The sequence below is a fragment of the Tupaia chinensis genome, unplaced genomic scaffold, assembly GCF_000334495.1.
Source record: "Tupaia chinensis unplaced genomic scaffold, TupChi_1.0 Scaffold000612_1, whole genome shotgun sequence".
NCBI classification, from domain to species: Eukaryota; Metazoa; Chordata; class Mammalia; order Scandentia; family Tupaiidae; genus Tupaia; species Tupaia belangeri.
This window is the reverse complement of record NW_006160131.1, coordinates 2,230,712-2,256,675: the sequence shown is the minus strand read 5'-3', so window position 1 is coordinate 2,256,675 and position 25,964 is coordinate 2,230,712. Positions and strand designations below refer to the sequence as shown.

The window sequence follows — 25,964 nt, the reverse complement described above, 5'->3', positions numbered from 1 at the left end:
TCTCTCCAGATCCTAAGACCCGAATCTGCCGATCTAAACCTGCCGGTACCAGGGGGAGCGGCACAGTTTGCTGGTGACTGCAGTTCTTAAGCCAGCTAGCCAGTGCGTCAGTCTACTGTGGGCATGTTCCTCCCCTCCTCTCTCCGCCGAGCCCCTCTGGACAATAGCGTTTCAGTGGCTCTGCGTGGCCGCCAAAGCCTCAGGTAGACACGGCTCGAGACCCCCGCCCCCAGCGGTTGCCTCCTGGCTCCTCACGGCATCTTTTGCTCACTTCAGGCCACAGAGCCGAAGAACCGGCACGTCCTTGAACACATTCTGTGGCCTCTGTGGCAGCCAGCCTCTGAGGTGTGGTGTCTGTCACTGTCCTGGCCACATCTGCAGTTGGAGGGTATATACGGTGTACATACAGTATTCTCTGAACGTCTGTGGCTTCATGATGGTTGGTGCTGACACCGGTGTCACCATGAGGGGTCCAGCCTAACGCCTCCTCCAGGGTAGGCTGCAGAAGCCCTGAGTTCAGGAACATCTGTTGCGGAATCGTCACCGTACGTTGTCATGAAGTGCTCGGGACCCGTGGGCAGTGATGCATAAGGTCATCTCTTCGAGGAGGCCTCTGGTCTTTGCCCAGCTCAGCCCTCGGGGACAGTCCAGGGACTGTGCTTTTGGCGTCAGTCATACTGCAGGGAAACCCAGTCCATTCCTCCCACTGCTGAGCCCCTCAGAACCTGGCTGCCTCTCACTGGTGCCCGCCTCACCTCCTACCCCATGGCCCAGGTGGCGGTCAGTTTCCCGTGTGGGACAGATGCCCCTGTCGCGCCTCATCCCGTGGGTAACCGGGATGCTGCCGGCAGAACAGTGGGGGGCCCTCCCCCCGGAGGCCGCATCCCAGTCACATGGCTGGCTTCCACCTCGGGTGCCACCAAGAGGGCTCCCCACACCTGGAGCCTCCTTCAGCGGCCCCAGGTCTTGGACCAAGTGCTCCCAGGCCCCCAAACTGAGTATAGAACAGGAAATACGTTGAAAAGAAAAAGCGAGCCTCTGATTACAGAAACACGAACTTCTTTGGCGTCACCAAGTCCAAACTGTTCAGTGCTGGGAGGCAGAAGCGCAGGCGGGGGAGAGCTGGTCTCACCTGCAGCGGGGCCCTGGCCAATAACCGAAGTTTCTCTGGTTTGAGATCAGCTGTGTTTGTGGACATGCAGTTTGGCAGTCCTGGCTGGTCTGTGTTGTTTGGGGTTTTGTTTCATAATTCTGAAGGTGGGGGACAGAGCCGGGTGACCAGATCTAGTCGGTGTTTCTCCGGCCAGTTGGCGGCAGCGGGGCCTTCCCGCAGGGAGAGGGGCAGTGCTGAGCCTGGCCCTCCGCTTGCTGGCCCATCACCAAGCGTGAGGCCACAGATGTGTCACCCTAGCGTCCCTGAGGAGCCGTCTGAACTGTCCAGGGAGGACATTCGTGCCGGGGGCTCACGGCCTGGCATGCCTCAACCTCTGCTTGTCCTCTCGTCTGTTTACCGGCTTCTGCTTCCCCGCTGCCGCGCCTCCCATTCCCCACAGCTCAGTCCCTTACCATGACCGGTATGTAACCTCCGCTCCCAGGGGTTAGGATGAGGACGCCTGGGCAAGCAGGACGCTGCCCCCCAGAGGGTCGTAGGAGGGGCCACTGTCGGGCTTGGGGAGCGCTGGCTGGAGCTAGGAGGAGCCAGGAGGAGCCATGGGTCTCCACCTCCTCCCTTGCCAGGACAGAGAGTCCCGCTCCTCTGCTCCTCTGCGGGAGGCCTGTGGCACATCTGAGGCCCATGCTGTGCAGACTTGGCCGAGCGCCCGGCACCAGCACTGAGTAGGAGCTGCCTCCTTCGGCCAGCATCAGGGCTCCTGTCTCCACTTCTTTTCTTTTCCTTTCCCTATTATAAAAGAGACCTTAAGGGGCTGGCAGTTGGCAGTGGCTAATTGTGCTGGACTCCCACATGGAGAACTGTGGTTCAAGTCCCGCACCTGATGGCTTTCTTTCTCACTCCCCCCCCACCCCCACTCTCTCTCTGTCCCACTCTAGTCAAATTAAAATAAATAAAGTGAAATAAAATAATTCTTTTTTTTTTTTAAAGAGAGATTTGCTATAAGGTGTGTGTACTTGCCAAAGAGATAGAGAAATCACCTCCCAGGAGGGATGGCCACACCACAATCCTTTCTCCTCCATTCTCCTCTCAGGATTTTGGGTATGCCCGCACATGCACCTGGCCTGAGTTTTAAGTCACCAGGTCTGGGATTTGAACTGCAGTCAACTACGTGGGAGTCCAGCAACATAATCATTATGCCATCTGCTGGTCCCAATAATTTTTTTTTTAAGAGATACCTTACTGAGCCCTCCACAGCATTCTCTTGCTCACTTACTCTGTGGCATCCTTGAAAGGGCATTGCAGTGCAGAACCCTGGAGTGTAGTGGACACATTTTTTTCATGGAGATGAAAGGAGGGGCTTCCGATATCTCAGTTCTCTGCAGGCACTAATTGCTGTCAGACCTCCAGAAGTCTAGGTAAAGGGAGTGGGGAGTGGACAGAAGAACCGGTGGCCCATGCCCTGGGGTCCAGTCCCACGCTGCGTTCTCCCAGGCTTTGCTCTGCCGCCATCACCTTTGAGTGACCCGGGACATTACCACCCGCCACCACGACAGGCCCGTTTCCACATCTCTACTGAGCATGTTGGATCAGTGGTTCCGAGAGCCTCTCCAGCTCTTATGCAATAGCGTTTTTATTTTTACATATAAAGTCCCCCCAGTATAAAATGAGACCATTTTAGTGACAATTTGCTCTAAATGTTGCTTTGTATTTAACAAATTGGAGACAATTTGTTATTAAGAACTAGAATTCTGTGAAATCTACATTGTAATTTTAAAGGGGAAACAGTGATAGTGAGAATTAGACTTTAGAAAGGGAGAATGGTTACTTAGTACTCAATTCTTTGGGGAAAGTATTGGACAGTGACAATCTGGGGCCAGCTCTGATTGCTGGGGCCTGCTCCGATTGCTGGAGCCTGCGGGAAGCAAATAGCTGGGACTCCATGTGCAGCCCACACAGGCCCATCAGGCTGGAGGTCTGCTCCCAGCAGGCCTGTGGAATCCACGCCCACTCCGGAGTCAGAGTCTCTAGAAGGAAGCTAGTACTGTCTTTCTTTTTAAAAACTCTCAGGGTAATTTTGGCGTGCCCACTGGTTCCGAACCACCTGTCTGCATCAGTGGCTCTGCAGGGACAGTTCCCAGGGAAGGGGCATTTAAGGCTTTGCACATCTCTCCCAACCTGCCCTCACCTTTGCTTCGAATTTTTAGAACTTGCAAAGACAACTAACTCTCTGTACAGTGTCCTCCCTGCAGATTGGCCCCAGAGCACTTTATCCTCCCCCCCGACACACACACACACACACGCACACTCATCACCACCCAGAATGGGAGTACCCAGCTGCCAAGGTATCCCCCCTTTGGCAGGGCAGCCCAGAGACGTACCTGGCCTGTCTCCCAGAACGCCGCTCTCTGGTTTCCGCTGTCTAGCCACGCCTTCTCAGCTCCTCTGCTGTGACTTCAGTCTTCTGACCCATGGATCTCTGCTCTGTGCCCTCCCCGTCCTAGCGATTGCATCCCTCTGGTGACGGCAGCACCCTCTCTGTGCTGGCACGTCGCGGGTGTCCCCAGCTGAGTTCTCTGCTCCACTCCAGTCTTGCGTCCTTAGCTGTCTTCTGGACGTTTCCATCGGGATGCCTCTGGTGTCTCAGACCTGAAAACCAAATCTCAACTTTCTGTTTTCCCCTAAGACTTGTTCTTCTTCCAGTCGTTCCAACCAAAGTCTTAGGAATCGTGCTTTCTCTCTCTCACATTCCACATCCAAGCTGTTGAGACTTCCCGTTGGCTCCATCAACGTAATATCCAGAATCCGGCATTTCTCACCACCCCCTCGCTGCCACTGGCCTGAGCTACCCTGCGCTCTCCCAGGCTAGCAAGGGCGCTCATGCAGCTCCTGCAGCTCCTGCTCCCACTCTGTGGGAGCACGCAGCAGCCAGAGAGTGCTTCAGAGCTGCGTGAGTTCAAGTCCGGCGGTGTGGCAGGCTGAGGTGTGTGGGAAGGTCTCGTGAGCATCTGAAGACCTCCCTGAGTACACAGAGATGCACGTGGATAGGTCTCGGCCACAAGGGCCCAGAGGGTGCCTCACTTTCTCTCTGTCCCTCAGGAAAGAAAGAAAGAAAAAATCTTTAAAAAACTATAAATTGGGGAACCAGTAGATGGCATAACGGTTATGTTGCTGGACTCCCACATAGCCAACCACGGTTCGAATCCCAGACCTGGAGGCTTAAAACCCACACTGGGTTTGTGTGCGTGCATGCCCAAGATCCTGAGAGAACAGGAGAATGGAGGAGAAGAGATTGCAGCATGTCCATCCCCCCCACCCCCGGGGGTACTTTCTCACTTTTTCTTTCTCCCTTTCTCTTTCACTGTCTCTCTCTCTCTCCTCTCCACCTGCAGCAAGCACATGCGTCCTATAGCAAATTAAAATAAAACAAACAAATAAGCTCACTGAATTAAAAAAACAAAAGGAAAAGAAAAGAAAAAAAGAAGGACAAATAAAGAAGCCTTCATAGTGGTTAGATCCGTTGACCTGCTAATCATGCAGAGAGCTAACCGAGGAGATCACCAGCTCTGAGAAAGACATTCTAGACTGAGACACGGCCTTGTGTACAGTGACAGAAACCTGACAGCAGTGTAAACATTAACGGTGCCCTCCTGGGAGCAGCAGATGGTGTAGTGGTTACATCGCTGGACTCCCACTTAGTCAACCACTGTTCGAGTCCTGCATCTGGCGGTTTAAAACTCATGCCGGGCTCTTGTGCATGCATGCCCAAAATCTCGAGAGGAGAATGGAGAAGGGATTATGGCATGGCCATTCCCCCAGGGAGTGATTTCTTGCTTTCTGTCTCTGTCTCTGGCAAGCACACGTAATGCCACAAGGATGCTCTTAAAGTTCATGCAAAGGGAAAGGTCAGGATAGTAAAATGTAGAATATGGTAACAACCTATCTTTTTAAATTACATGATAATATATATATGGAAAATGTTTGCAAAGAAATGTGCCCAAACATTAGCAATGATGATTTCACGTTTTGTTTTCTGCATGAAGCTGGTATTCTCACAGCACTGTAGTAAGCACATTATGGCCATGCAGTGCAGTTCTAAAAGACATGTGCCTTACTCAGAGAAAAAAATTAATTGCTGTTGGAAAGAAGTAGTGGTGCTTAGCTAGAAAATAGAAGTTTTATGAGGGAAATTATATGCTACGGTATTACTCCTACTTACGGGCTGTCAAAACATGTTTTTCCCAGTAGGCTCCTGGAAGATGGAAAACACAGTTTTTGATTTTTGATTGGTGGATTGTGTGCTGCTGCTCAAGACTGAGTGATTCTAAATCTTTTTATTATTATTATATAATGTTTAACGTTTAAGCCCTCTTTTTGTATCATTGGTCACATCTCCTAGTCAAAAATTCAGTAGCCTGGAGTGTAGCCGCAGCTTGACGCTGGGTGTTTCACTCAGAGAACAGGATTCAAACTTCAGGCCCTGTTCCTATGGGTGATGTTTGAAAACTTCGTATAGTTCTGCTTCCTATTTTTAGATTTCTAACAAGGAAGGGGTGGTGAAATCCCGTATGTGTGGGAAATTATTGAAAAGTGGCTCAGGCCCACCAAGACCGGGGAACAGTTAGCTCCGGTTTCAGGTGACCCTCCCGCCATGGGTAACTGCCTTGTTTCCGTAAGTGGGAAGAGTATCTCAACCTTGCCTCGAAGATTCCGTGGGACTAAAGCTTCTGAATGTGGAATGGTAGCATCAGCCTCACGTGGACTTGTTCTCTTGACTCCCCGTGGCCCAGGACGATGTCTGGACAGCTACCACCGAACATCGACCTCAAGGAGCCCCGATGGGATCAGAGCACCTTCGCCGGGCGGGCCAGCCATTTCTTCACCGTAACCGACCCCAGGAACATTCTGTTAACAGACGAACAGCTGGAGAACTCAAGAAAAATAGTGCATGATTACAGGTGATAGAACCATTGTGTTTTTTTAACTTAATGTATGAATAGATCATCACGTTAGGGTATTATCTTTAGACCTTGACTTAGTGATCTTTCTTTGCAATGGAAAAGAAAAGAAAAAGACCTTATATGCCCTTGCTGACCCTTACTGCAAACGTCCAGGATCATGATAACCTGAAAATGAGACAGTCCGGTCTGGCTTCATAGCCTAAATACTTAAGGGAGTTGAGTCCCATGTGGCCAACCATGCCCTTCACATCCTGGCCCCAGCTGCTTGAAAAACGTGCTAGACATCTGCACGTGTGTGCCCCAAATCCTAACAGGATGGAGAAATGGAAGAGAAAGGATTGTGGCTTGGCCACGCCCCACGAGAGAGTGCTTCCTCTCCTCTCTGTCTCCCTCTGGCAAGCAGGCAGATCCTCTGGCAAAAATAAATAAGTAGATACCAGCACACTAAATCCAGTCTTGTGTTACAACACGAACTAGTAGAACTTATCTCAAGAATGAAAAGGTGGTTTAATTGAAGGACACTTATTAACTTATCACATCACTACATCAAAGCGAAAAAGCCACATCTTCGTGGGTGCCCAAAAGAAGGTCAAATCGTACGCCCGTTTCTAATCATCAGCCAGGAATAACGGGTAGTGCTTCTTTAATATGATGACGAGTACACACCCCGCACTCAGTGATGCGGTACGATAGCTGGACTCCCTAGGAAGGCCTCTGCAGAAAAGTAGTCCTGTAGAATCTCCACAGAAGAGAAGACGAAGGTGGTTTCTGTAGTTAAATTTGGGAACGTTTGTATCCTGCTCTTGAGGCTGTCACATCCCACTAGCTTTTCGCTAAGTTTCTGAGAAGTACAATGGAAGGGGTGTAATCCGCTTTCCCAGACTGGAACACGGGCCCTCACTCTTCCCATGACACCTGTTACTGTCTAAGGAGCACTCCCATGGACACGCTGCTCTAGAAGTCTTTCCTGTTAAAGCAGGGAGCCCACCACACGGCCCTTATCTTCTCTGTGACGTACCATTGTTCTGGAAGCCTTCGTCAACTTGATATGACAGAATAAGAAATTAATTAGAGGGATATTGAAAGGGTTAAAAAAAAAATAGAGACCAGCAGTTAGCGTAATGGCTATGTGGCTGGACTCCCATGTAGTTGACCACAGTTTGAGTCCCGGGCCGGCAGCTTAAACACGCCACGCACATGTGCGTGTGTGCCCAAGATCCCGAGAGGAGAATGGAGGAGAAGGGATTGCGGTGTGGCCATCCCCCCTGGGGGATGATTTCTCGCTTTCTGTCTCTCTGTCTCTCTCTGTCTTTCTGGCAAGCTCACGCGCCCTATATCAAACATTTATCAAAAAAAAAAATATATATATATATATGGCACATGACAGTCAACTAAAAAAATCAATGAAATAAATAAAGAATACACAATGAGGAGACTACTTATACACAAAAATTTGGTAGTTTTCTATATACTAGCAATAATCAGACACTAGTTTTTATTCATAGTCACAAGAACAATAAAAATGTAAAATACTCAGAGCAAATTTACCCAGAAATCTGTAGCAATTACAAGACAACTGACAGTCATTATAAGACACATCTGAATAGCTGAAGACGCAGTAGGTTGGATAGACTTGATGATGTGAAGGTGCCAGTTCTCCCCAGATTAAGACAGTTTCCACCAAAATACAATTGTAATCACCTTTAAAATTAGCGAAATCACTATAAGGTCTATCTGGAAGAGTAGATTAATGACTGTAACTAAGGCAAGTTTAAAAAAGGAAAACAAAGGCGTGAGGGGCAATTGTTCTACCGATTATTATTAACATGGACTATCAGATGAAGGTGGTGGCCGCTGGCGTCAGACTGTAGATGAAGTGGAATACAAACAAGATCTAGGAGGCAGACCTACTACTCACAGAATCTCAGTTGATACAGACCGACCAACAGGGAAATAGAGTTAAGCAAGCTTTACATTTTAGTATCTCAAGATAAATTCCAAGTAGATTAAGAACTTAAATGACAAAAGCCACACAACTACCACGAAAATGCTGCAAGTGGGCAGGTGGCGTGGTGGCTAAAGACACTGGACTCCCACGTTACCAACCACTGTTCGAGTCCTGGACCTAGCAGCTTGCTTTCTCACTTTCCCTCCCTCTCTCTCTCTCTCTCTCGCTCTCACTCTCATTCTGCCCTTCTCTGGTCAAATTAAAATAAATAAATAAAGTTAAATAAAATAATTCTTTAAAAAATCATAGAAAATGTTACAAGTGTATGAATATAGGTTTTCACGGAGGATGAGGACTTTTCCTGGCAGAAACATTTATTCCTACATGACCACATACAAACAAAACTTTTCAGGACACCAGACCACACAACCAGTAATTAAAATTTTAGTTAATTATTCACAGTGTACAAAGCACACATATAAGTTACATAAGTAATAATAATGTCGCTGCTACTGTTGATGTTTAAAAAAAAGATACAGTCAAGTACAGAAAGAGGATCAAAGACATATTTAAAGTTTTACTATTTTAAAATAACATGGCTTTTATCTCAGCAAATTAACTCATTTCTTTGGAAATAATCTTGGACATGGGGAAAGATCTCTTTCTGAGGGTTTGTTTACTTCCTCATTGTTTACAAACAGAAAGCGAGAAGCAATTAGAATGCCCAAGCCTAGCTGACCGGTGTAGCGCATTATTTTACATTCGCACAGTGGAATTCTAGGCCGCCTTCGAAAGGATTTTTTTCTTCCTTTTCTTTCCTTTTACTTTAGATTTTTGCCATTATGGCGGATGCATTCACTGGAGAGAGACAGACAGAGACAGAGAGAGGGGGAAAGTGAGGAATTACCCACCAGGGAGGATGGTCACACAGCAATCCCTTCTCCTCTTGAGATTCGGTCACACACACCACACAGTACCCCAGCATAATTTTCAAGCCACCCGGTCCAGGACTGTTAGCCACGTTAATCTCCACAACCTGCCGGCCCCTGAAAGGACGACTCTTCACTGCCCGAGGCTGCTGTAGCGAGTGACTACCAGCTGGGCGACCTGAGCAACAGCCAGTCATTCGCTCCCATCCGGAGGCTAGAGGTCTGAGGTCAGGGTGTTGGCGGCCCGCACCTCGGAAGGCCTGAGGGAGCGTCTCTCCTCACCTCTCCCTGGGCTCTGGTGGCACTCGGAGCGCCTCAGTGTCCCTTGGCTTCTAGGTAGGTCCCTCCAGCCTCGGCCTCCCCGGCCCTTGGCCTTCCTTGCGTGTTTTCGCATGTCCTCCTCACGCGAACGCCGACACTGGGTTTAGGCACCACTCCAGCCCACTGTGACCTCACCTCAGCTCACTGCATCTCGAAGGCCCCGTCTGAGGCCATGTTCTGAGGCTGCAAGTCTGTGGATGTAAATTTGGGGAGCACGTTGCACCCCAGGGCAGATGATGGCGAAGCATATCTGAAGATGCTGAGAAAGGTTCACTGATGTCACTGAGGGGAAAGGCGGTTGTAAAGCAGGAGTGCTGGGATGCCTTGAAATGAGCACATTGTCTAAGAGAGCCCAGAGGAAAGAGTAAAGTACTCACCAAGACGTAGCCAATTTCTATTTATTTATTTATTTATTTTGAGAGATCGTTGCTTTTAAGGTGTATGTGCTCGCCAGAGAAACAGAAAGCAAGAAATCACTGCCCGGGGTGTGGGGTTGGCCATGCCACATCCCTACTCCTCCGTTTTCCTTTTATGATTTTGGGCACAAATGCACATGCACCCAGTGTGAGTTTCAAGTTGCTAGCTCCGGGACTCAAACCATAGTTGTCCATGTGGGAGTTCAGCACCTTAACCCCTGCACGCCCTGCTGGCCCCAAAGCTTTAGAGATTGTAATTGCTTTAATGAATCTCTGTATTTTCTAAATTTCTGGCAATGAATATGTTTATTTGATAAGAAAAAATAATGAATGATGTACCTTAACACTTTTTTTTTTCACTAAATAATCTTTCTAATCTAGGTTTTCACAATATAGGTTTAAAAACAAATTAATATTCTTGATTGCCATAGCTTTTGTCTAATTGGTTAAAAATATTTTGAGGTTGCAAAGTTCAAAACCCATTTTTAAATATGTCATTTAAAACAAAGACTTTAAAGTGGAGAACTTTCTTACAATGTAAGGTTATTTTGCTTTCCTAAATTACAGATAATTTGAGATGAATAGATTTGAAATATTCATTTAAAGTATTTATTGTCCTGTGTGGTTTTAAAGCTTTAGTGACTCCATGACAGGACCTTTGCCTCTCGTCCCAGCTGTTTCAGGCAGGAGAAAACTCTCAGAACCTCCCAGCTCCTTGTCTCTAGGTTTGAAATGAACATTTACAGTGTTGTCGTGTTTTCCTAGACAAGGAATTGTCCCTCCAGGCCTTACAGAAAATGAATTATGGAGAGCTAAGTACATCTACGACTCGGCTTTCCACCCGGACACCGGTGAGAAGATGATTTTGATAGGAAGGATGTCAGCTCAGGTCCCGATGAACATGACCATCACCGGCTGCATGATGACGTTCTACAGGTAGGTTATGGGCACGTAACTGCGGTTTGTGTAACACTGCAAAAGCCAAAGGACTTTTTGTGTGTGTAACTAATTGTATTGGAGGCTGACCAGGTGATGTGCTGGTTAAGGCAGTTGGATCCCACATGGCTTTAGTCCCAGATTGGGCAGCTCGAAAGACATGCGTGTACATGCATGCCCAAGATCCCAAGGGGAGGACGGAGAAGATAAAATCAAGGTGTAAGTGCTTTAAAAATATTTTACTTCCAGTTTCATTTTGTGTAAATACTGCTTTTCTAGAAGTTTTCCATTTTCTCTGCTAAATAGCATCTCCTTTGTTGTTCAAAAGGAGGTTGAATTTTTTTTCCTAAACCTAGACCCAAGAGAAAATGAGATGGAGAAAGAAAACGTTCTGTAAGTAACTTCTCCTTTTTTGGGGGGGTGGGGGGAGAGGTTTTTTGCTATAGGGCACGTGTGCTCGCTAGAAAGAGAGAGACAGAGAGATAGAAAGCGAGAAATCACCCCCCAGGGGTGATGGCCACGCTGCAATCCCTTTTCCTCCATTCTCCTCTTGGGATCTTGGGCATGCACGCACATGTGCCCAGTGTGAGTTTAAGCCACCGGGACCGGGACTCAAACCGCGGTCAGCTACATGGGAGTCCAGTGACATAGCCATTACGCTAACTGCTGGTCCCAGTAACTTCTTTTAATGCATCCATATAGATACAGATGTAGATCTGGGTCGAAGTCTAGATATAAGTATAGACACAGATGTAAGCATAGGCTTGTGTAGCCATACAGGGTCACACAGGCAGACGGGAGGGGGGCCAGGACTGCTCACCGTATAGAAGGCTTCTTTGTTCCCAGGGCAGAGACCTGACATTTATTGTCTACTCTGTGCCTGGCTTACTACAGAATTTTTAAAAATAATTATTTATTTAATTTTATTTATTATTTATTATAATATTATTTATTATTATTATTGTTATTTGGAGAGAGAGGGAAAAAAACAAGCCACCCGAGAAAGCAAGAAAATGAGCTGTCAGGTCCAGGACTCAAACCGCAGTTGAACACATGGGAATCCAGCACCTTAACCACTATGCCACCTGCCAGCCTCATAAATTTTATCTTATTTCATCCTCACAAGAACCTTCTGAGCTTACCTTGGACCATATTTAACAAATAAGGAAGCTGACAATCAGGGACGGTGAACGTTTGCTCGGCCACTCACAGCCTAAGTCAGTGGCCCCAAGAGCCTGGTCTCTCCCCAGCAGTCCCTCTCCACCGTGGTACTGGCGTTCACCTTTCCTGTCTGTCCCGCAGTGGGTCACAGTGATGGAGGGTGTGTGACGATCGCTCTGTTTCAGGACAACGCCGGCCGTCCTGTTCTGGCAGTGGGTTAACCAGTCCTTCAACGCCGTGGTCAACTACACCAACAGAAGTGGAGACGCTCCCCTCACTGTGAAGTAAGGCTGTAAGACTAGCCAGTCCCCCTGGTCCCCAGTATTCATTTGGTTAGTGGGGACACTCCTGGGGAGGAGAGTGCATTTGCACAGCTTGTTTATGTGGCTAAGATATTCTGGAGCATCTTCACAGGGAAGTGTTCCTTCCTCCCTCTCCCTGGGTAAGGCTTCTTCCAGGCCGCCTTCTCAGATGGGGCTCATGCCCTCGTTGGCGCTGGTAGCCTGAGTCCTCCCTCCTCTCCCACACCCCAGCTCTCTGCCCCTGCAGAGCACAGCCTCTGGTACATGACAAGCCGCACCCCCAAATCCCCTGCATGAGTCAACAGCCACCCACGTGGGAAGCAGAGGCCAGCAGGGGGCTCTGCAGAAATTGGGAGATCTTGTGGTGTGATGTTTATTCCTGATTTTGTTTTAAAAATCAGCTTATCGAGAACCCTGAAAGAAAGCAATGAATTTGAAACTTTTTTAATCTGCCTCCTGTGGAAAAAATTTAGGACCAGTAGGTGGTGTAGACATTAAAGCAGCTGTACCCCACAAAGTTCAAGTTCCACACCTGGTGACTTAAGAAACACACCAGGCATGTATGTGTGTGTGCATGTGTGCATGTGTGTACGCATGCTCAAAATCCCGAGAGTAGAATGGAGGAGAAGGAATCGCAGTGTAGCCCTCTCCATAGGGGTGATTTATCACTTTCTCTGTCTCTCTCTCTGGTGAGCACATGTGCCCTATAGCAAACAGACAAACAAAAATTTAGACAAGCTAAGGATGTTAGTGTCACTTGTACAACTCTTAAGGGTTTTTCTTTTTTATCACTTCAAATTGCTTTTAACAGCCATAACAGATAAAGATGTGGATAACAGATATAGATCTGAGTCCAGATAGAAGTGTAGACACAGACTTGTGTAGACATACAGGGTTACATGGGCGGATGGGAGGGGCCAGGACTGCTTACTGAACAGAGGGCTTCTTCCACTATCACCATTTAGAACAAGGGACATTGAAATCTACATCCCAGCAATTTTATTACAATTAAAATTTATTTTAAAAGAAGAGAGGGGCGATCAGGTGGCATGATGGTTAAGGGCACTGTATTCTCACATGACAGACCATGGTTTAAGTCCCAGGCCTGGCAGCTTGCTTTCTCACCTTTTCTCTCCCTCTCCCTCTCCCTCTCCCTCTCCCTCCCTCCTTCCTTCCCTCTCTGGTCAAATTAAAATAGATGATAGATAGAGATAGATAGATAGATAGATAGATGATAGATAGATAGATAGATGATAGATAGATAGATAGATGATAGATAGATAGATAGATGATAGATAGATAGATAGATGATAGATAGATAGATAGATGATAGATAGATAGATAGATGATAGATAGATAGATAGATGATAGATAGATAGATAGATGATAGATAGATAGATAGATGATAGATAGATAGATAGATGATAGATAGATAGATAGATGATAGATAGATAGATAGATAGATGATAGATAGATGATAGATAGATAGATAGATAGATAGATAGATAGATGATAGATAGATAGATAGATAGATGATAGATAGATAGATATAGATAGACAGATAGATAGATAGACAGTTAGATGACAGATAAAGTTAAAAACAAAATGATTCTTTAAAAAGAAAGAAGAGAGAATTGCTTGTGCTTAACTGTATTTTGAAGATGAGCCTTTTAGTATTTTTATGTAGTACAATAACATTTTACAAGTGGCAGCGCTGAGCTTGGAAATTACCTTATCCATTTTAGTTTTTTACAAATTTCAATTACTTTTTCTTCAGACTTCAGCCAAATACTGGTTAATAATGTGATGTTTAATACTTTTTATGTTTTTATTAGGCCGTTGGGGAAGTCATGTCCTATTTTTGCACAGAAAATTACGTCATGACTTTCCCAACGACCTAATATTTCAGTTGTCTTGAAAACATGCCAGCAACATCAAACATACTCTTAAGATGTAAAGTTTTGGGTGTGTATGCAAAGGTATAGAAATGGGAGTTATAAATTAGGCATTTCCCAAGCCTATAAATTTGATTTTGGAGAAAAACATCATGATGGCCAGGCAGGTCAGAGTAAGACAAAGTATCTCAAATAGATTATCCGTAAGTTAATACTAAGAAAAAGAGGGCATGAAAGTGGCTCCACAGTAATGCAACACACTGAGTCCGGTCCACATGGAGAGGTTCCATGTTCACATCCGGAGGACTTCCTGAACTGAAGGTGCACGTGCCCAGGGACTGACTGAGGCTGGGCTGGTTCCTAACAGAAGGGTTTCTGTTCAGGGGACCTCTCTCTCTCTTCATGTGGAAAAAAAAAAAAAAGAAAGAAAGAAACTTAAAAAAAATAGAATGGCAGCACTCCCTTTTTGCTTTCTATTATGTATATTAATATTCTAAGAATTATTTTATTTAAAATCATTATTAATTTTTTTGAAAGACAGAAGCAGCTTTTACTATATTTACATCAAACAAAACTTTACAGGGTGCTAATATTATTATTATTTTAACATGACCAAAGAGAAACAGAGTGAAGGAGAGTGAGAAAGCACGCTGTCAGGGCCAAGACTCAAACTGTGGTGGACCATTTGGTCTAGGGAGTGGCCAATCTGAGCAAACACGGTGATCTTTAGCTACATGCAAAAACGTGGTTTCACAGGCAGTCATATGCAGGGCAATGAAAGCCATTCACATGTGAATATGCTAGCTACCTCTCTTTCCAAAACTGTAAGAGCAGTGTTGGGTTAAAGGAAGCTACTCATGTTAATCAGAATTGGTCCAAGAAGATTAGAGAAAATTTACATAGAACTTCATGGTGCCAGGCATATTCACATCTTCGGTTAATTAATATCTGAAAATAACTGACTTTTTATTCCACTTTCTCTTCCCCCCTTTTCTTCTTTAAAAGAATAAACATGGGAATAGTTCAGGGTCATGGTTCCCTCCATCAGAGAAGGTGGGACCAATAAATCCCCGCTTTTCTCTACTTGTGTGCTTTGTGTGTTTATTTCTATGCTTATTTTCAAGTCTACAGCCGCCCCTGCTTCAGAACACACATTTTTTTTTTTTTTTAGCCATGCAGGGCATAGCAATGTGGGAGTCCAGCGCCTTAACCACCACACCATCTCCCAGCCCCTATATACTAATATTTTGAGAAGTATGTTTTATTTAAGCAAATATGCTCCAACCATTTAGGCCAATATGCATTGTTTTGCATTTGTAGCTTCCTACACACTCAGGACTCTCCTCCTTGCCCACCCCAGATGACTGCGTAGTCCATGTGACTACTTGTTTGGGATCGAGTCAGGTTATATGTGAAGAATCCCATTTTTTATGGGTTTACTTACTTTAACTTCACCTATCATAGAGGGATAGTAAATGTTGTTTTACAGACTCTCCGTTCTTTCATATATTTTTCCTTAACTGTGATAGATGTGTACACATACACAAGAGAGAGACAGAGAGACCTTTACAGGGTCAGGTCATGCCACCATCCCTGTCATCCAGTCCTCTGGCCCTCTGGAGCTTAGGCATTTACACTGGAGCCCAGCATGTTTTCAGCTCTCCCATTCTTGGTTGTGCACTTTTACTTCTTCGGAAAGTACTGCACCAGAGCTTCCTAGCACACTCACCGCTCACGCAGTGTTCTGTTTCTCCCAGTGAGCTGGGCACGGCGTATGTCTCTGCAACGACAGGTGCTGTAGCCACAGCACTAGGACTTAACGCACTCACCAAGGTATGTGGGTTTTCCCTTCCATAGCAAAGCTTCTTAATTTGTTCTCCTCTGACTGGCTCTAAGGCTCTCTGTGCTTTCTCAGATTAGTCCTATGGCTTTCTTACTAGACATGTTGTCCTCAGTTGCACATTTTAATTATATCCTCCAGTAAGTTGGGGAAGGATTGTCTCCAGTAAACCTGCCAGCTCTGTGGATTAAGTGCTCAGCACTCACCACTCCCAACAGCCCACCAGAGACCCTGTGGTGGGCAGAGGGCCTCTGAGGAGGCAGAGGAGGCAGCATCTCAATCCCAAGAGCAGACTGGGGGAGAAAGGATTGTGGCATGGTCATCCCTGCTCGGGTGTTTTCTCAATTTCCCTCTTACTCTCTCTCTATGCCTCTCTCCAGGAAGTGCATGTGCCCTATAGCAAATTTAAAAGAAAGGAAGGAAGAGAGGGGTAGAGAGAGAGCGAGAGAAAGAGTTTTAAAAAGAAAAGAAAAGAAAAAGTCAGATCCAACCTCTGGACATTGGGACTGCAAAGCCCACGCTTCAAGCATGCTGAGCTGTCAGAACAGCCTAGAAGCGTGCGGCACCCCATCTGGCACAAGCTGGAAGTGCAGAGCTGTCGCCAGGAGACCTGCTTTGACGGGGCTCTTGGCCTGAGTTTCTGCACACACAGGACTGCGTTTGTAAGAGTCTCCAAGTAGAGATAGATATTTCCCCTCCGAACATGGGAAAGTAAGATGATGCTTTTGGGCCTCTCTTTCCGCAGCATGTCTCTCCACTCATAGGACGTTTCGTTCCCTTTGCTGCCGTAGCTGCTGCTAATTGCATTAATATTCCATTAATGAGACAAAGGTAAGATTAACAAGTACGTCCTGTGGGGACTGGTGCCTGGTGGGAGAGTCTCTGGGCATGATTAGCTTTGGTGAAACTTTGAGGGTTTATTTTAGTATATGCCAATGCAGTTGTAAGAGAACTGGGGTTTGCTTCCAAATAACCTGGGCCTGGGGTCGGGGATGGGCCTGTCACTGAAACCCAATGAGCTGTGAGCTGCTAATTATTGACACAGGCTAATAGATGCCTGGGAGCTTAGGACAGTCTTTTTACTCCTGTGTAATCAAACACAAGATGTAGCTCAGCGTCACAGTGAATTTGCTGGGTTAGACAAAAAAGATCTATGCAAAGATTATTATCTAAAACAGGTTCCTTTTTTCCCCCTCAGAATTCACTTTCGAAGCTTAAAATAACATTAATCTATATCCTTGAAAGTATTTTGGAACAGGCAAAAATTCAAGAAGAAAGAACCAGAAAAGGTGTTTTGGAATGGATAACGAGAAACAGGGTAATGACAGGCGTTATCATTATAGAGTCAGTGACTGTAGTTAATGCATATCCAACAGGGCCTGGACTGGTGACTCCTTTGTGTCTGTGTCGTTAGCTGATGCTCATAATCCATGGATTATGTCTATTTCTCTACTGGAATGTGGCCAAAATTTGTACGTGAGCACAGAAATCAGCCTTATCTTTAAATCAGCATATCCATCCTTTAACCATATTGTTATTGGACGGGTACACTCTTGTTTAAGAGCTTACTGGTGTTATTTTCCTTTTGCGTCTGTCACAGGAGGATTAAACTGGTTCGTGGTGTTCAAATACAGACTTGCCAATGCCCAGAGTGACACTTGAGTGGGCATCTGGATTAGCAGGGTCTTGCCTTCCCAGCATAGCATGATTTCAGGGTGTCTCACTCAGGCATTTATGAACCGCTGCGCATGCATTTGGCTCTGCAGGGAACTCAAAGTGGGCATCCCCGTCACAGATGAAAGTGGGAACCGCTTGGGGGAGTCGACCAACGCCGCAAAACAAGCCATCACACAAGTTGTTGTCTCCAGGATCCTCATGGCAGCCCCTGGCATGGGTTAGTGGAACTGTCGTCTGTTTATCCATTCCATTAGTCTAGATTGAGCAAGGTTTTACGTATCACTGAATAACAACAAGGAAATCGCTTCCCTTATAATGGGGAGGCAGAAAACAGACACATAAATAAACACAGAGCATGCAATATGGTGCTTGGGGCCAGAGGGTGGGGAGGGATGCAGGCTGCGTGGGTGAAGGAGCAGGGCAGCCAGGAAAGAGGACGGGTGGAGGTGAGGGGTGAGTGCTGGAAATGAATACTGGGCCAAGGAGTAGCAGAGAGACAGGAGCCTGCCAGGCGTGTTGGGAGCATTGGGAGGAGGAAGGTGTGGCCAGAGTGGAGAAAGGGAGGAGGAGAGCAGAGGGGCCCTAGAAGCAGGACGTGGACACTGCGTGGGCATCTCAACCTGGACGCTGAGCTGAGGTTAGGAAGCCGTGCAAGGTTTTGGCATAATCCCTCTTGGCCCTCACCTGCCTGCCCTGGGCGCCATGTTGGAACAGTCTGAAGGGGAAGGAGGCTGCTGGCCCGAGGTTATCCGGGAGGCTGTCTCACCTCCACACAAGAGACCTGACTGGCTGGACCAGAGCTGTGCAGTGGAGGTGACAAGGATTGAGGGAAATTTAATCTTTATACATTGTGAAAAGAAACTTCCGAAAGTCCTTGGGTACGAATCACATCACTGAAGATGTTTTTGTACCAGTCAGAACCCTCTTAGAACAGGGAGCAATGTGGAGTGGTTAGAACAGCTATGAATAAAATGTGAGCAGGTCCTCAGTTTCTCCATAGGCCTTGGGGTGGCCATGAGCTAAAGCAGAAAATCTACAATGGTGGCCAGCAGGTGGCATAGTGGTTAAGGTGCTGGGCTCCCATGTGGTTGACTGCAGTTCAAGTCCCAATCCCAGTGGCTTGACACTCATGCTGGGCATGTGAGTGTGCATGCCCAAAATCCCAAGAGGAGAACTGAGGAAAAGGGATTGCAGTGTGGCCTTCCCCCCAGGAGTTGATTCTCGCTTTCTGTCTGTCTCTTTTTTTCTCTCCAGTGAGTGTATGTGCCCTATAGCAAAAATCTCTCTCAAAAAGAAAAAGAAAAAAAAGGAAAGAAGAAAATCGATGATTTATCATACCTAGCCCACTGAGAATCTCTGTCCACCTGGAAGTCTGCTTAGAGTGCCCCTCGGACCAGGGACCGAGACAGGCTTCTCAGACTTCCACAGATCAAGGACCCTGGGGTGGGGGTGCTCTCACAGCAAACGCAAGGCAGAATGAGTGTGTTTAATCTCACCCTCTAATCTGCAAACGGCGCACTTGACCATGAAAATGAAACTCTCTAATGAAGCATATTTAATCAATATGCTCCTGTCACGTTTGCATTAGTTTTTGCTGTTTTAAAATTCCTCTTGTCAGTGTGAATGCTCACTTGCAGGCCAGTAGGAGTTGGCACCAACGACAGAGGGGACACTCGTTCCAACTCACTGGGAGGAGACTGCCATTATGGATCTAACAAAGGAACACCGGGGCCTCTGTGGGGTTCCAGAGTATTCTGTGGGTGGCCAGGAAGCCAGTGTGCTGGAACGCGAGCCATCCCCAGGCCTGCTGAGCCTTGGCTGCGGGGCTCTGAGCTGAGGTTTCGGCTCCCACTTCTGCCCTCGTTTGCTTTCAGTTTGGGTCTCTCCCGTTCTGAAATGCCTGACTTCTCTTGGCATTTCGCCAGCCCGACAAATTTGTTTCCAGTGCCTCAGTTATTTTAAACAGTCTTTAGCCCCCAGAGGAAGAAACACAATCTTTCTGTCTCAGCGAGATTCGTGAGGGTAGCTGGCAGACGGAAGTAGCTGGTGTGACAATCCTGTCTGACAGAGCTGCTTCTGCCTGCCCCTACCCAGCGCTTTACTAGCGGTACTGCCCGGAGTTGTCACAGCCCCTTAGGACAATTTCCCCCTTTTACAGATAAGGACAAACAGGAAACTGAGGCTCACGGAAGCCAGGTAACGTTTCCAGGACCATTCCACTAGCAAGTAGGAGAGCCTGTACTGAAATAATTTCTGCCTTCCTGAGTCAGGATTCTTTTTTTTTTTCTCTTGGAGATAGTTTTGCTATAGGGTACATGCACCCACCAGAGAGAGAGAGACGGAGATATCCCCCCCGGGTAGGGTGGCCACAATGCAGACCCCTCTTCATCCTCCTCTCAGGAACCCGGGCATACACACACATGTGCCCGTGTGAGTTTCAAGCTGCTGGGTCCTGGACTTGAACCACTGTCAGCCACATGGGAGTCCAGCGACGTGACCGCTGCACCTGTGGCCCCCAGGCAGGATTCTTCGCGTGTCCTCCACGCATAATGGGCACCCAAAGAAGGCTGAATGTTTTATTAACACCAGAGGGGGAAGTTCTGTGGTCTATGTGCCTGTTTAAAGGCAAACATAAAATTCTCTTTGAGACTGTGCAACTTCCCAACAGAGGACACTATATCGTTTTTCAAAAACCTAGAGTCTGGGAAGAGTTTTCTATTTCATCTGAATTTCATAACTCAAAGAACCACTACAAAGTTTTCACTCCGCCAGTGCAAAAACAGGCTAAAATGACATAAGCCTTCTGTCAAATTGTTAAGGAAAAAAACAATGATCTGAAAATGGATAGTAAGTAAAGATTAAGCGGCTCTCTCTTTGTTTTCAGCCATCCCTCCATTTATCATGAACACTTTGGAGAAGAAAGCCTTTTTAAAGGTAAGCTCCCGTTCTAGCTTTCACTTTCTCACTCTCGGTCATTCTTTTTCAAGCTTCAAACTAGATAACATATTTCCCACATAAACAGTGAGTAAAGGGACCAGTAGGTGGGATAGTGGTTAAGGCACTGGACCACCACTTGACTGAGCAAGGTTCGAGTCCCAGACCTGGCAGCTTGAAAGGCACACCAGGCGTGTGTGTGGGTGCCCAAAGTGGAGGAGAAGGGATTGAAGCGTGGCCATCCCCTCTGGGGAGTGACTTCTCACTCTCCCCTCACTGTCACTCATTCTCTCTCTGTCTCTTTCCAGTGGGTGCACACACCTATGGCAAAAACTTTAAAAAAAAAATGAGTAAAGAATTTGAAGGTCAATTTGTATATATATATATATATATATATATATATATATATATACACACACACACATACACACACACACACACACACACACATATATATATAATTTTTAACCTCAGAAATTCAAAGTGGCCTTTACAAATAGACTTCTGCTGCTGAGAGTATAACACAGACACTGAGGCCTCTATTAGATGCCGAGGCAGGGAACAATGAACAGATGGGGTGAACTGGGCTTTGGTACGTCTGTAAGTCACTATCCATACATACTGTCACGAATGAAAAACTAACTTGGAATAGCAGCTTCCTGGATCACTGAATTGTAGGCCCGGGCGATGATGTTTAATAATTCATTAAGCTATCAGCTGTCTCTTCTCGAGGTCTGAAAATAGTACAGGATGTAATTATAGCCAGAAAGTTCACCGTGTGTGGTTCTTTCTATGGCTGTCGGTAGGTTCCAAGTCTTCATGCAAAGTTATTGATGTTTAACCTCAGTTTTCCAAGTCTCACCAGTAGGATATGCCGGGGGTGGGTGGCTCCTCTGGCTCGCACGGTGTTTGGAAACTGCCGTGGTTAGACCCGGGAGAAAGAGGGCCCGGCTCCCCCCTGAGCGAGCACGTGTGCTGTGCTGAAGGTGGCCACTCCCTCAGGTCCATGCGCTGGGTCTGAGAGACAGAACTGTGACAGTGAGAGGGCACCATGAAACCCTCACCAAGGACTTGGTGCACAGGTCACAGGGCTCGCATTAGGTCAGGGGCTAGCGGAATTCCGAACCGTCAGTAACAAGCAGCATGCACGGATGCATGACAGAGGCCCCATGGGATTATCATTGGCCAGACTGTACGTGGTGAGCAGCTGTACTGCGCAGGCTCGTCCAGGTGCCCGCTGTGACATCCACACAGTGACGTGACCCAACAACGCAGCTCTCAGGACGTCTCACCACAGGAAAGGGAAATGAGGAGGGGATTGTGGTACGACCACACCCAGGGTGCCCGCTGGCGCGCTCTCTCTCTCTCTCTGTCTCTGTCTCTCTGATGAGGGTGCATGCCTCTGGCAACTAAAAACTAAGATGGCAGCTTATGCAAGACAGGAGCAGTGAATGTGGGTCACCCGATCGATGGTCTAACAAGGTCATGACCGTCATGGATTTGTGGGCAGCTGGTCAGGGCGTACATCCCCACCGGTTAGCTGTCCCTGCTCCTCCTCTCAGCCTCGCAGAGGCCAGTCAACACCTGCTGGGTAGAAGGACCTTACCAGCTTGACTCTGCCGTAGGGCTCAGAACCCTGCCACTGGCCATGACGCAGGATGCTTCTCAGTGGGCACCTTCGGGCTGCTTAGGTGTGCCCCGACCACAGCTTGGAATTCCGGAAGTGCCGAAAGACGGTCTGCTTTCAGGCTGCACTCATGTTGAAAGGCTGGGCTGCAGAGGGAAACGGCGTGCGGGGTCACAGCTTTGACCTCTGGGGGCTCAGCCCTGAAAGGTTGCCTCAGTTACTCCAGGCTCTCAGCGAAAGCATGAGGCAGAAGGCAGAACTGGTTGTGTTGTGAAACGGCCTTGCTCTGACAGAGGGAAGCTGCCGTGGATGTACCCTGGCACTTTCTCTCATGGAGGAAGTAGCTCATGATGCGTGCAGGCAGCTGCATTGTGGCCCACCGTGGCCGCGCTGTTCCAGCTCATGATGCGTGCAGGCAGCTGCACTGTGGCCCACCGTGGCCGCGCTGTCCCAGGCTGTCACACGGTGAGGTGAACACATACCGTCGTGTTCTCACTCTCATCTTTCTCTTTTTAATCCTTTTTTTAAAATTTGCTGTTGGGCGCTAGAGAGAGACAGAGAGAGGGGAAGTAAGAAAGCGCCCGTCAAGGAGGGTGGCCGCTCTGCAATCCATTCTCCCCCGTGCTCCTCTCAGGATTTGGGGCGTGCCCACACACCCAGTGTGTTCTCACGCCGCTGGGTCTGGGACTTGAACCACTCCAACGGCCTTGCGGGATCTAGCACTTTAACCTCATGCCACTTGGCTGGCCCGATTCCCGTCTTAATTTGTGTTATGACAACTTTGCGTGCTGTCACAGCCTTCAACAGTAATTCGAAGGGTGCCCACTCACCCTTTCCACAGAAGCCCTCTGCCTGCCCCAGCCCCACGCTGGGGTCGGGACTCCTGCAGCAAGTCCGGAGAGCTACTCGGAGCAGCTCGTGGGCCAGTTCCTCGGCCACACAGGGAGTCTGGCTGCAGCCGTACTCCAGGCCACAGTGGAAGCAGCAGCCGCTGGGCCCCACACGGTGGCACAGTGAGAGCTCTGCAAGGCTGGAGCCCGTGCGAGGGCGGGTCAGTCCCGACATTGATCTAGGCACACTCGGCAGGCGTGTGCATGTGTGCCGTGATCTCGGCTGGCTGGGAAGCCTGGGAGGGTGGCAGCAGCATGAGACCCTCATGAGAGCGTTCTCTCTTTCTCTCCCCCTCTCAAAATACGCTTTTCAAAAGGGGAGGGAATGGCTAAGTGCGACTGAGGTGCCCAAACCCCGAGCATTCCTGAGTTCAGGCTTGCCGTTCACGTGAAGACTGCATTTTGCCCGTGAGGCGAGGCCCGCAGGACTTCACTGCCATCATAGCTGTTACTAAGGCAGACACAGTCATGTACACATGCTCTTCCGTGTTTAAAGCACTTTCACAAACTCTTTTGGAAGGCAGGCTTCGCATCGCCTCTTTCAAAAAGGCTCAGGAGACCCTCTCTGCAGCCGCTCCTGATGCCACATAGGGGCGTCTGCCTCGGGTGGCCCTCCCGCTCCCACGGCTCCTGTGGCTCAGTGCACCCCTTCTGCAAGGATGGGCTTATCAGCTTTTGCCTTGGGAACAGCCAGCTCCTCTACAAACACAAAACCAATTGAACATTCTTGGCTTTTCCAACAGCGATGCTTGGTGAGCATTCGCCTGACTCATCCTCCCCCCACGCCTTCTCCCTTCCCAACTGGGTGCTGTAAAAAGGCATCTGCTGTGGGCAGGTGACTCACGGAAATTTTTGCAGTAAACCCAAAAGTTCACTGCCTGAAATCTGGTGCTTTCATGAGCAGTTTTCTTGGAGAATAGCTCCCATCATCTCTAATCTTAGGTGGTTCTTGCTGGTATTTTCCTGGAAAATAAAGTAAACATGACTTGGGTTCCCTAACAGTTTTCACACCTTAATTCTAATTCTTGTATATTCTCTTTAGTAAAAGCAAATTGCTATGTCCACTCAGTGGATTTTCAGGATTGTCTGCTAATTAAATGTGAATGCTGTGTTTATTCATTCATTCGTATGTTTTACTCAGCAGCTTTTTGTTGAATGCTTCTTAGACATCAAGAGATGTGGTCAACCCCAGAGTCACCAAAATAGGACATGAAGCTCCTCTCAGGGGCCTCCTAGAGGGAAACAAGTGAGTTTAGAATCACATCTTTGAACTCCTGGGGGCTCAGATCTCTAGTGTGATGAGCAACAGAGGCACAGGACGGATGGTGATGAGGCACAGGCACAGAGGAAGCACAAAGGAGGTGTCTTACCCAGTGGGCTTAGATGGACAGAGATGAGGACCGGCCTATGGCACATGGTCCCCGGGAGCTCAGCGAGGATGCTGAGCACGCCTGTTGGGAGATTTGTAGAGGATTAGGTTGGCTGCATTTAGAGAATGTGCAGGAATTAACTGCATAAAAATTATTCCTATATAATAAATGGCTTGCAGAATCTAAAAGTCTACAACTCTAAAACATCTAGAAGAAAATATGGAAGAATATTAGAGTTAGTCAAAGATTTCTTAGACATGCTACCAATCGCACAGTCCATTAAAAAATAAATAAATTAGACATCATCAAAACTATAAAATTCTGGAACCAGCAGTTGGCATAATGGCACTTCCACATAGTTAACCGTGGTTCAAGTCCCAGATCTGGTGGCTTAAACTCACGCCGGGCCGCGCGTGTGTGTGTGCCCAAGATCCCAAGAGGAGAATGGAGGAGAAGGGATTGTGGCGTGACCATCTCCCCTGGGGAAATGACTTCTTGCTTTCTGTCTCTCTGTTTCTCTCTGTCTTTCTGGCGAGTGCATACACCCTATAACAAAAACCTCTCCAAAGAAAGAGAGAGAGAGAGAAGAAAAAAAAGGAACCATAAAATTCTGTTTTCACAAACTGTAAAGAGAATGAAAATATAAGAAACAGACTAGGAGAAAAATTTTGTAAGCCATGTATCTGATAAAGGATTTGTGTCCAGAATGTATAAAGAATCCTCAACACTTAGTCAAGGAACTAGCTAAGCAAGAAAACACAAAGTTTTGAGCAGACACGTCACTACACACTGAAGGACCCCTGATTTCAGAGCACTGTACACAGATGTCAGAGATGCACAGGGAAGCTGCTCAATATCCTTAGTCATCAGGAAAACTTAAAACCACATGAGCCGTTACTAAATACCTACTGACATGACTACAATTTTAAAAAGCAACCATAGTGAAGTGCCAGTGACAGTATAGAGGAACTGGAACCCTCACACCCTGTTGGTGGGAATGTAAGATGGCAAAGTCACTTTGGAAACTAGTCCATCCGCTTTTTACAAAGTTAATGAACACATCCTGCCGTGTGATTCAGTCACGTCCCTCCTGGAGAGAAATGAAAGCTCATGTCTATCAAAGACAAACGCTCATAGCAGCTGTTTCTGTAATCGCTGAAAACTGGGAGCAGCCTAAATGTTCCTCAGCAAGAGAGCAGATCAACACCCTGCAGGTGGCAGGGGCTTCCTCCAGCGGGACACTGAACTTGGCAGTGGAAAGTGACAAGCTGCATACACGCGGCATGAGTGCGAAAGAGCAGATACCGTATAGAACTGCATACAAGTTGTAGAAAACACGAACTAGCACATGGTGAAGAAAGGAGGTCGGAAGTTGCAAGGGAATTGGGGTCGGGGTTCCAGGAAAAGGAAGAACTGTAAGGGGCAGGGGGGACAGGAGAGCAGTTGAGGTGAGGATATAGCCATTGTGTTCATCATGTGGTCTCACAGCTCTACTTCACGCGTCAGATCCTCCATGTGCGCATTAAATGTGTGCAGCTAGCTCTGTGTCAATAAAGCCGTCGGGAGAAAATCACTTGGAGAGAGAATTTAAAATCAAATTAACATTGTGAGCTTTCTACGATCTTTTTTTTTTTTTTTTTTTAAGA

General features: G+C 47.3%; 1 protein-coding gene across 2 annotated transcripts in view; it reads left to right on the top strand.

The window, feature by feature from the left end:
- SFXN1 (sideroflexin 1) overlaps window positions 1-25,964 on the top strand; it is a 39,465-nt gene that overhangs the window by 6,465 nt on the left and 7,036 nt on the right. For both annotated transcript variants that reach the window (XM_006158895.3, XM_006158893.3), the window contains exons 2-8: window positions 5,902-6,069; window positions 10,452-10,622; window positions 11,969-12,067; window positions 15,738-15,813; window positions 16,566-16,651; window positions 17,587-17,714; window positions 20,382-20,431. In XM_006158895.3, the coding sequence (XP_006158957.1) occupies window positions 5,906-6,069; window positions 10,452-10,622; window positions 11,969-12,067; window positions 15,738-15,813; window positions 16,566-16,651; window positions 17,587-17,714; window positions 20,382-20,431 (774 nt within the window). In that variant the 5' untranslated portion in view covers window positions 5,902-5,905. The remainder of the gene's footprint in view (window positions 1-5,901; window positions 6,070-10,451; window positions 10,623-11,968; window positions 12,068-15,737; window positions 15,814-16,565; window positions 16,652-17,586; window positions 17,715-20,381; window positions 20,432-25,964) is intronic.